This window comes from Chinchilla lanigera, unplaced genomic scaffold (assembly GCF_000276665.1).
Source record: "Chinchilla lanigera isolate Chin_1 unplaced genomic scaffold, ChiLan1.0 scaffold00129, whole genome shotgun sequence".
NCBI lineage: Eukaryota > Metazoa > Chordata > Mammalia > Rodentia > Chinchillidae > Chinchilla > Chinchilla lanigera.
This window is the reverse complement of record NW_004955530.1, coordinates 441,666-453,600: the sequence shown is the minus strand read 5'-3', so window position 1 is coordinate 453,600 and position 11,935 is coordinate 441,666. Positions and strand designations below refer to the sequence as shown.

Below are 11,935 nucleotides of genomic sequence, written 5' to 3'. Positions count from 1 at the left end.
ATGCAGACTGGTGAAACCACTGTGGAAATCAGTTTGGAGATTCCTCACAAAACTAGGTCTAGAGGTCCCATTCAACCAAGCTATTCCCCTTCTGGGTATTTTCCCAGAAGATCTAAAAACATCATGTCACAGTGATATATGTGCACCTGTGTTCATAGCAGCACAATTTGTAATTGCTAAATTGTGGAAGCAACCCAAATGTGCAACCACCGAGGACTGGATAAGAAAATTGTGGTACTTTTATAGAATGGAATATTAGTCAGCTCTAAAGAAAGATAAACTCAAGGCTTTTGTAGGTAAATGGTTACAACTAGAGACCATACTCATAAGTGAAATAAATCAGACCTCCATGTGCAAGCATCGCATTGTCTCACTAGTGTAAAACCTAAAAAAGTTAATTTAAACTCTGAGGTATGATAGAGATTGTGAAATGATAGGAAAATGCTCAAGGGTAAAAGGCAACTTGGATGTGGGAAAAGAGAAAGGAAAGAAGGAGAAATTTTGTATGTATGTATATACAGGGTAGTTAACATAGTTGTTCTACTCTCTTCTATTTCTTTGCTGAAATAAACAGTTAATGAGTCCTTGATTGATCAATACTGCATGTCTCTGTTTTCATGAGAAACCACTGTGAAGATGTCAATATGTTATACAACAAGCATTGTTAATTTCCTACCACTTTGTAACTCTGTATTGTTTGTACTGTTCTTTTGCTATTCTGTAAAAGGTTGTCTGTTAATGTTTTCCTCCTCCTTAAAATAAAAAAAAAAAATTATTTTACCTGTGACACAGGAAACATTTAAGAGTGTGCTGCGTTCCTGGTGTGTATCATTGCAAAAAGGAATTTTAATTGGGGTCACAATCAGAAGCCTAAGTGGCACTGTATAGCCTACTGCCAGGTACCCACTCCACATCCTAGAGCTGACTCATGGAGGCAGTAAGGAAAACCTGCCTGAACTGCAGAGGTGCCCAGCTCGAAGCAGTCACTCAGAGGGATTCAGCTGCCCTGATTCCCTCAGCCAGGCCTGTGCAGTGGCAACCATTCTGCTATGGACTTCAGATGCTCGCTCTCATGATTAACAGTAGGAATACAGCCTGGAGTCCCCTCTCCACCATCAAACCTGGCCTCTCTTTCCTATCTCATTCCCTCCTCAGCTGTCCTGGGACTTCTTTCCCTCCAGTTTTTATCTCCAAGTCATTTGCTTTCCTTCAATTTATCTACTTCCTCTGGAGCCTTTCCTATTTCCACCCCACCCTTCACCTCCTTTCCCAGGATACATACATGCAACACAACTGCACACAAATGTTTTTCAGACAATTCAGCCTTTATTTTTGAAAATAATTCTGTAAATTCCACTTTGTTCTGCGAAACTGAGTTCAGGCAATAAAAACACATAAATTTCTCTCCAATCTGCCATTTCCTAGCCTGTGAGGACATGGGAATGCAGGACCTGTTCCAGGGCCAGAGCTGTCCTGATCTCAGCTATTGAACCTCAGGCTGCGAAGGCCACTTGAAGCCACAGTCCTCAGGGAGGAGCCTATGCACCAAACCCCAGGGGATAAAAGAGACACAGGAGCTCATTTGTCTTCAAGCCAGCATGGAATACTCCTAAAAGAGGGAGACAGGTATTTTTTAGAAAGGAGGTGGTCTAGGGATAGCATCTCTTTGAGGCAAGAAACGGGTAGGGTAGCAAAGGCTTTCCTCCCACCTTTCCCCTGACAGTTGGGCATGAGCCAAGTGGAAGATCTTGCTTTTCCTCCTCCACATTTCATCTCTGAACTACCAAGTACTGGGCTGCAGAGAAAGGAGAGGAGAGGGGATCAGTGATAAGGAGAGAAGGGCAGGAGACAGTAAATGCTGGCAACCCAACTCTACCCTGACCCTGCAGTGAAACCCCTTTGGTTAGTCTCATTTTGGCCACAAAAACATTCTCTTCTCCTATTACCCATCCCCACATTGGGGGAAGGTAGTAAAAGAGAAAAAAAGGAGAGGCTCATGCCCTGGCTGGAAAAGCCAAATCACAGAAGAGGCCTGGTCAAAAAGGCTAAAGTTGCCAACCTCTATGCAGGGACCATAGGAGAAAACTCAGGATATGGACATTCTTGGCCCCAGTAAGCCCAAGCGCTCTCCTACCACACAGTGGTTTCTTGTATAATACTTCCTAACATACCTCAGAATGGCCCCTCTCCTCTGACTCCCTTGAGAACGGGAGAATAACCCTCATCTTAACATCTGTGCACCTGAATGCCACTCAAAACAAATGCAAAGGAAAAAACAAAAGATAAATGGACCCAAGGGCAATACAGACAGGATGATACAGCCCAGGGACTGCAGTCCCATCTCAGCTCATGGCATGGCAAGGAAGAGACCCCAGAAGGAAAGGCAGATACTGTTAATTCCAACTGGGATCATAACCATCCCAGGTCTGTGGGGGTGCCAGATGAACACGGCGGCCCCGGAAATGGAAGGTGACAATGCCTCGGTAACCAGCCCTGGGAACACCTGACTTGAGGTCATCCATAACACCCAGGCCCTTGGCGAAGGCCTTGAAACTGTCCCTACTTGTATATTGCACCCGCACTTCCCCCAGCTCCTTCCGATCATTGGTCCTCACTTTTTCCACCTGTAGCTGGGGAGCACCATAGACGCGGGCAAGGAAATCGCGATCATAGGTCTCCTGCTGCAGGTATGACAAGTCTAGCTGGGTGAAGGGCACAAACTGCTGGTTCAGCTTGATGAACTTGAGATGCTGGTCGAAGAACTGCCCATGGCTCACACCCTTGCGCCCAAAGGTCATTGTTCTTGAGATTTCGGGGCGCACGCAGGCCCGTCCCTTCCGTTGCTCAGGCCGGCGCATCCAGTCGTCCCAGAAGGCCTTGGGCCACTTGGGCTCCAGCTCAGCCCACAGTTCAGCCAATAGTAGCCAGCCCAGGCCAGGAAAAAAGTCTGTGCGATAGAGCAGCTCTGGCTTGCTCAAGTCCACCATCTGCTCTTTGCCATTGTCATTCCAGGCAGACACACACCAAAGAGAAGGGTCACTCCTCAGCAGTGGGTAAGTGGCCTGGAAGTATTCAAAGAAGTCTGGTGCCACTTCTAGATCATCCTCCACCACCACAGCCGCTGGATACTTGAACTCATGAAAGATCTGACCCAGTGCCCAGCGATAGTGCCTGGCAATCTTGTAGTAGCCCTGGAACTTGCGGTGGTCAGGTTGCACAGCAATGCTGCTCAGGTCAGGCTGCCGGATATGCGTGACTGCACTGCCATAGGAAGCAATGACCTGGGCTGTTTCCTCGTGCCCACAGTCCTGGCTGACAATAATGGGGAAGTGCTCAGCTGAGGGCCGATAATGCAGCAGTTTGTCCAAGCAGCGTCGGACAGTGCTACGGTCACAGGCAATGACTAGGATGGGGATCACAGCTGGTGATGGGGTCACGGGCACACGAGGCTGGGCAGGAGGAGCTACAGTGGGAACTCTCCACCGCTGGCTCCACAGAGCATGGTGCTCCCTGATCTCCTGCAACAGCCCCCGCTGACGCTCCAACTCCACCTCAGCATCCTGAGCAAGGCGGATCACCTCACGGGTGAGGCTGACAGGGTCGTCATCAAGAGCACTGTCTAAGTGTGGCCGGCCAGGTGCTGGGCGTGTCCAGAAGAAGAGGAGCAACAGGGCATTCCAGGCCACAAAGAGGATAGCTCCCCACAGCACAAGCCCTGCAGACTGCTTCTTCAGCATCCTGGCCCCCACCAGGGAGGGCGGGCAAGGGAGGGCTTGAGGCTGCCCTTAGGTTGCCTTGACCACAGTATTAAGGATGCTTCCCCTGGGCTATGGGATTAGGAAGTAATCATGCACCTAAAGAGAAAAGAGAGAAAAACAACTATCATCATAAAGGCATGTGGCTCCATACTTTCATGGGGTGTAGGAATGTGGAGGGCAGAAAGAGGTGAAAAAGTAAGTGAGTAGGAAGTAGAGGCTGACTCGAGGTCTCTCAGTGAGGGGCTGCCCTCCCCCTAATCTTAGAACACCAGGCCTCAGTACTCCAAAATGAGCTAATTACTCCTCAGAAAAGCAATAATGTTTAAGCGGGGAGGTAGACAGTGATGTTGGTGGAAGGGAAAGAGCAAAAGAACCTGAACTCTCCCTTCCCAACCTGACAGATTTCACTTCCATTTTCCAGAGCTTTAGGGTAAGAGAGAGAGGTAAACCTATCTCCCACTCCTCAAAACTGCCCTAAGAGTATCGATTTAAAAATCAAATATCACATTTCACTTATTAAGAAAGCACTAGAGGCATTCTTAGGAGCATCAGGAATAAAGCCAGCTGCCCAGGAACTCCATGGCTACTAACATTCTATTGGAGGTCTCTGCCAATACAATTGGACTACATTAAATGAACAAAAAAAGTAAAGCTATCTCTATTTGCTAATGCTGCAAAAAATATGCTCAAAGACTCCTTAGAAGATAATGATAAAACTAAACCAAATAAAGAACTGCACAAGGGAGCAGGATATAAAAACATATAAATATCAATAGCATTCATATCTATATAGTAGATGGAAAACCTATTTACAAAAGCCTGAAAATGACAAAATATTTACAAAATTTAAGAAATTTATTTACAAATAAATTGCTCTTATGACATTAGAGCATCATCAAAAATCTGAACAAAATGCTCTTTTATGATACTAAAGCTCACATACAAAATTAAAAACACAAAAGTATCTAAGAAAAGAATAAAAAGGAGTGGTGAAAATGGACTGGTCCTGCCAGATACTAACATAATGAATACTATAAGCCCTCTGTAATTAAAATTGGTACAGGTAAATAAGTACCTATACCACAAAGAGGACAGCTTTGTGGTATGGCATTACCACAATGGAATGCCCAGTGGAATGGACTACCCAATGGCACACAAGTTAGACTCCAGAAATAGATGAATTACACACAGAAATCTAGTACATGATATTTATAATTATTAGGGAAAAGGTCTTATTATTAATAAGTTACAATAATTATCCATTTGGAAAAACAATTAGATCCATACACAAGGATAACATCCAAGTGGCTCAGAATAGAAAAAATAAGACTACTATAAGGGGTATTAAACGAAAACCTTTGGGAACGTGTACGTTTATTATGACTGCAGTGAGATGTACACATGTCAAAATTTAAATTGCACCTTTAAACATGTGCAGTTTATTGTATGTCAAATATACCACAATAAGATTCTTTCTAAAAAGATGTTATTAAGTGACAAAACTGGAACACAGATAGTAGTTCTTTTTTTTTTGAAGTGTTAGTATTAACTGACTGATAACTCCTGCATCAGTTCTTAAGAAATAGACAATGAAGTGGTCATAAGGACTATGATAGATACCTTCAAATAGTCCAGAACAAAAAAAAATTGTGTTGCGGGGGCTGGGGATTTAGCTCAGCGGCAAAGCGCCTGCCTGGCAAGCGCAAGATCGTGAATTCGATTCCTGGTATGGGAAGAAAAACAAAAAAAACAAACAGTGTGTGTGTATGTGTATGTGTGTGTGCGCAGAGAGAACAAATGAAACAAAATGTTGACAACAGGTGAATCTCAGGAAGGAAAATATGCACTTCTTACACATTTTATTCTTGCAACTTTCTTAAAGTTTGAGACTATTTCCAAATAAAATTTCTTAAAAATAAAGTATGGGGATATGGCCCATAACTCTGAATAGCTTCACCTATCAACATGGCCCTACTGCGGGACACAGATCAAGTAAGGAGAACTGAGATAATGTTTGCCTTGAATTTCTTAATGATTTCATAACATATATTGCATACCTGCTCTCTGCTGGACTCTTGAAAGGGACAAGGAAATACAACCAACAAGAAAAAGATATGGCCCCAACAAACCATCACACTCTGCCAGACTGCATTATTTGAAAGGATCTAAAACATCCTCTAAATGCCAGACAGCTGCCATTCTAAATCACATGACTCCCTGGACTTCCTAATTCTGGTCTCAACTGTACATACCCTAACGTTTCAAGTATGCAGTCTCTTGTGCCAACTGCTCTATAAGCTACCCTCTGGCTTACAGCCTAGTCCTCTATTCTAAGCCCAAACTTTGTGTCCCAAATCTAATCTCTGCAGACCTGAGGTCTCAAGCTAACAGATCTGGTACGAAAGGGCTTATCTTAAATAGGGACCTGGCTTCTGTCTCCCTCCTGCCGAGTACTCTAGTTCCTGCCTGTGTCCACTGCCACCTGTCTTCCTCCTAGAAACCAACCACCCCCAATTCCAGATCACCAGTCTTCTCAGAAACCTTAAGATTCTTTCCACTTAACTGTGTAATTAAGTTCCTATTTTATCAGGGCTTATATGTTAGCCTTGATAATAGAGATGCACAGACTTCCAGCTTTTTCTTCACTCTCAGGGAGGGAACAATGCTGGAACTTTCCTTATAGTCTAATAGCCAGGATTCTCTCTCTCCCTGCTTCCTGCCTCCTAAGCAACTGTGCAGGAAAAAGGTGGCTTTAGGTAAAAGAATGAGAAGAGAGTCAACTCCATTAACTGGAATGCTGGCCTCGGGGATAAAGGATAGCAAACAGACCATCTCTAACTTATCAACAAGTCACATCAGATCTACAAGTTCTCAGACTGGTGGGAAAACTCCAAAGGACCACATCCTCCCTACCCATTAGATGATTTCTGTACCTTTCACAAGGTACACTTTTTAGCCTTTAGAATTAGGTAGAACACACCCACTATCAGAGGCCTTCAAGCTACACAAATAAAAAAAAGACTTCGCAAACCTGTAAAACATCTACAGAGAATGGATTGTCAACAGGAAAAGCTACCCTATTCCAGTCCCAGCCTTCACCTTAGTCCTCATGCCTTTGTTCTCTACCCCGTGGCCATTTTGTATCAATTCTCAAAGAGAACCTGATTCTCTTGTAATAAAAGAACAGATACCTCTACATCCAGCCCCATCTGCCTCCACAAAGACTCAGTACCACTTTGCTGCGGTTTATCTACAAATTCTTCAGGGCAGGATCCTCAGTTCTGTCTGTAAGTTAGTAGAATATGCACATACTGAAACCTGAGTGCATGATTAGGCTCAAGAGATGGCTAAACTAAGGGTGTGGTCAGCAGAGCTGACCCACTCCTCTAGAGGGCACTGCTCAGATGCCTGCTCAGGCTACCATCAGGAAGGCACAGCAATCACAAAGGCAAGCCAGACAGCTCAGAGGCAACGTGTAGCATCACCTTGTGCTTTTCTACATTTCTCAGACTCAATTTTCTCATGTCTAAGATGGAAATCAGAATACCTCATTGAGTTGCTGTGAGGACTGAACAAGATAGGATATGATAACAGTAAATGTTAGCCAGTTGCTCATTTCACTGTTCCACTCTACTAGATTCACTTCGAGTCTTTTCCCTACCCTCAGAGGCTTCACATGTGACTGTCTACCCATTCTGCTCCTCCTCCTCTTCTTCATCTGACAGCTCTAATTTGCATCTGCCAAGATATTGTCCTCAATGCTTTTGGAAAATGTGAGCCCAGCTCCTCTTCAAAATCATCAGTGCCACTGCAACCTCTTGCTCAACATCTGCCATATTCCTTCAGCGGAAAACTGTACAAGGAGAGGGACCAGCTCCACCAGCTCTGCCCTGCTACTGTGCTAGAGTCCTCAGTGTTCAGATATACAAGTGACCTAAAAACTGGCTTTAGTGTGGGGGAGGATGCCACAGAATCCCTCAACTAAAATTTGAAAAAAAAAAAAAAAAAAAAAGTGCTGAAAAACAGTTCCCTAAACTCATTTGGCAGTAAAATCTCACCTAACTTCACTTGGTGAAATATGATCTGATCTAATGTGAGGCTATTTATAGCCTTTATTTATCCTACTTAGTGTGTCTACTCATATATTTTGCTACAGGAATAAACATGGTGGATTGTGGTGCATGACTTCAGATCTCTTAACATATAGTAAATATACCAGAATTGTTTTGAAATTCTAAAACATCTGGCCCCAAGAATTTCAGATTATAAAAATGGAAGAGAACTACTCCTTCACTGCCATGGTTCTACACTTCCAAGTCCTCAAACCCTTTAACCTTACCTCCACTCTTATTATGAAATACTGTTTTAAGTCTGATTTAACTCTGGATGTAGTTTCCCAGCTGTTTCACCTATAGTGTCCCTCTAAATAGCTTTCCTTCCCAGAATATTCTCCTAAAGTACTTGCCTGATCACAGCATTAACCTGCTTTAAAAATCAAAGCTGCCAATGTTCACATAAAAAAAAATTTCAAAAAAAAAAAAAAAAAAACCCTCCAACTCCTTATAACTTAGAAACTGACTTATATCCTTTCAACTTCATCTCCAGCCATGAACTCCAGAGACCCCACACTCTGGCCTCAGATGGCTGTTTTTCCCATTAAGTATAGTGGTACACTTCTGTATTTTGCTCCAGCTGGTCTCACATCCTAAATGCTACCTACAGCCCTACCTATAAGCTGCCTACACACACTCAAAGGCCCACTTCAGGAGACTCTTCCTGTAAAACCCCATTAGTTTCTTGTTCACTGTCACACCCTTGTATCATGTACCAGAGGCAGGCCTCCCTGTAACTATAATCCCATAGCACTCTCCTCATGCCGTAACAGAATATATGGGCATACAGGGCTCTCACCTTACTCCTTAAGAAAAAAGCTCTATAATATCTATGCCTATCATGGTGGTTAGTATATGTGTAAGGTTGAAGAGCTGCCTGTATCATTAACTAAGTCAGGGAGAAAGGAAGACCAAAACATCAGCAAGAGAGTAAAGGATTACACTTTCCAAGTGCCACATACCCCACCCCATATGCTTTTTTACAAAATTATGGTGAAACGCTTTCTTCAACAGCTGAGGGTCCATGCTCCCTCTCTGTTGGATTATGAGAAGACCCATAACTGGAAAAAGTGTGGTTCTGTGACTTGCAAGACTAGTTCCTAAATAATTCCTACCTGGTGCTCTTATGATGCTTGCTCTTGGAAGCCTGCCACATGGACTGCATAAATAAAGGTATTCCAGCTGATGACCCAAGTTCATAGCCAAACGCCACCACTGCCCATAAAATGCATCACCCATAAAATGTAGGAGAAAGTCTTCACATGTTACCAGCCCCAGACACATCTTACTGTAACTACATGAGACCACAGCAAGGGCCTAGGCATTTAAGATATTAATAAAGTGATTCTACTGTTTCTAACCACTAAGTTTTGGGATGATTCATTATGCAGCAATAAGTACTTAGAAGACTGAGTAAAATGGAATCAAACTCCGGTGCTTCTCCTTGTCCTTTGTATTCAGGTCCCAAGTCCAAACTCAGGCCCTGCCTCTACTCACATTCCTTTCCACATTAGGTATCTACTGCTAAAAATAAATGACCTCAAACCTTAGTGCCTAAAACTATTGCAATTATTTACTCTTCTCACAGCTTCTCTAGTTTAAGAACTTGGAAAGTGGGACACAGAGGGAATGTCCTGACTCTGTTTCCCTATGTTTGGGACCTGGGCTGTACGACAAAAGCTGAAGGCTGGCTCATTCTGTCACACACCTCTGTAGGTTGATGTTGGGCTAAGTGCTGTTTAGAATACTTTCATGTAGTCTCTCCATGTGGCTGGGCTTCCTACAAAGATAATAATGGGCTTCCAAAAGTAAATGTTCCAAGAAAGAGAATAAGCTAGTAAAACTATACTCTTCTCTGGATCCAGCCTCAGGTCACTTTTGCCTTACTCACTGGTCAAGGGAACCACCTATCCCTACCCATTCAACGGAGAAGAAGCACAAACACCACCACTGGATGACAGAAAAGCCTGCAATAATCTGGAATGGGATATTTAAGAGTGAGGCCATTTTGGGAAAAAGCAATCTGCCACACCTTCCTTTTAAAAATAAAACTGTTATGTACATGAACCAACTCCCCATGATAAATGTAATCATTATGCACTATCAACACGTACTGATAAAAGTAAAAATTTTAAAAATAGAACTGTCTTTCACCCTGACCTGAGTTCCTATATTTTTATTTGAGATATGCCTATAAGGCACGCAAAACTGACTATAATTTCCCAGTATTTTCTCAATTCTTTTAGGGAAGACATCCAGGACGCGCCACCAAGTACAAAGACATGCGCACCATGGTGGGGGATGTGAATTTAGCCTTTTTGGTATATAAAACCTTCTGCCAAAACTGAGGTAGTTCTGAGCTGGTCCCACTAACCCCTATGAGACTCACTCAGTTTATTCACTGGAAGGCTGGCCTAAGAACAGATTCAGTTCTAACATATTCCATGCTTTGTCCTTCTCTCTGGCAAAATGTTTCTGAAACAGCAAACAGTCAACTTCTAATGATGAGCAATAGCAAAGAAGCTTTAAAATTAAATACAGAAGTGGAAGGAATATTGACAGACTTTCCCTTCTGTCTCTGCTTGGTATGTTAAAAAGTACTGCTGCAAAAAATGCAGAAAGCACAGAACACACCACAGATAATGGAGAGCTAAATGAATTACTTTCTTGTTCACTATTATACTCTTATAGTATGTACCAGGCTCCACAATTTCAACAGGATGGAAGAACTGAAAGGGAGTCAGAGAAGATAAACTAAATAATTCAACAGCTTAGAAAATAGATCTAGGAGGGAAGGATGCAGATTATTCATGGGGAGGGGGTGGAACAGGGAAATACAATGCTAGTACAGCAAAAAGCATGAAGGCTGGGGATTCAGGCAAACAGGCACTTGCAAGCCAAGTACCCTCTCAGACAAGCTCTTTGACCCCTTGTGCTTCAGTTCCCTGCACAGTGACAGAATGGATCTGGATCACCTCTGGTGATCTGGTGCTGGATGATGCTGCTGATTTCACCAATGCCCCAAACAGGTAATAAGTTTAACTGTCACACATGCCACCAATGTTAGACAGTGCAGTACTTTTTGTGAAAGTTAAAGACAGCAAGTAAGGATCCCGATGTTCTCAAACAGTCATCAGTGATATAAGACAGGAAAAACTCCTGAACATCGAAGAGTAAAGGCTACATAGTATGAAAAGTATTAAAAATGACACAAAATAAAGCTAAACACCTCAGCCAGTGACGCTATAAATCTAAAGCAAAGATTTACTACATTACAGAGCAACGTGAAGCTTCACCACTGGGCTCACGCTAATATGGAGACACAGGTGGGACCAGATACAGTACCTCTGCTCCACAGCTTCTGATGACCCAGCACACATTAGCGAACAGGTAGGAAAAAATTTTTCTTGCCAATTTACATATTTCAACATTGAGTCAATTTTTCCTTATGGCACGGCAGAACAAAAACAAGCCCTAGTAACTTTTCTGGAAAGGACGCTGCAGTGAAGTTTGGGGGGAAGTCCCTTCCCATTCCAGTTCGGCGTACCCACTCCGGCGATCCCAGCGCCTGCCAGCCCGCACCCACTGACGCCCGGGCCCGCCGAGTTTCACCACAGCCTCCCCGCCCCAGAAGCCCGCCCTCTCAGCAGCTGGAGGCCAGGATTCCGAAAGCAGAACGAGGAGTTCCACTTCCCGGCTGCTCGCAGAGGACAGGACGGAGGCGCGGCCGGGACCTTCTCCGCCAGGCAGCTGCCACAGAGGGCTGTCCCGGCACGGGGCGGCCGCTCGCTCCAGGGGCTCGGCCGGTGCCCCGAGCCCTCCGCACGGCGGGGTCCCCTCCTCAGCACCTCAGTCCCTTCCGGGGGACTCGCCCAGCGTCGAGAGACGCGGCGTCCCGGCCCCACTCACCAGCCTCTCCCAACTTCCCGTCCCGAAGCTGCGCCCGAGCGCTGGAACAAGTCCGGCACCGCGAGTGCTAGCCCTGACGCTGCCCCTGCCGGCTTCCTGCCCCGCGGCGGCGGGCCGCAACGTGGCCTTCCCGGGGCGGGGCGGGGCGGGGCGGGG

General features: G+C 44.5%; 1 protein-coding gene across 4 annotated transcripts in view; it reads right to left on the bottom strand.

Annotated features, from left to right (window-relative positions):
* Positions 1–1,304: 1,304 nt before the first annotated feature.
* Mgat1 (mannosyl (alpha-1,3-)-glycoprotein beta-1,2-N-acetylglucosaminyltransferase) overlaps positions 1,305–11,935 on the bottom strand; it is a 15,779-nt gene continuing 5,148 nt past the window's right edge. For 3 of the 4 annotated variants that reach the window (XM_005410101.2, XM_005410100.2, XM_005410102.2), the window contains exon 3: positions 1,305–3,854. In XM_005410101.2, the coding sequence (XP_005410158.1) occupies positions 2,394–3,737 (1,344 nt within the window). In that variant the 5' untranslated portion in view covers positions 3,738–3,854 and the 3' untranslated portion in view covers positions 1,305–2,393. Of the gene's footprint in view, positions 3,855–11,779; positions 11,904–11,935 lie in introns of those variants that run through there. The other variant, XM_005410104.2, reaches the window with a different exon arrangement.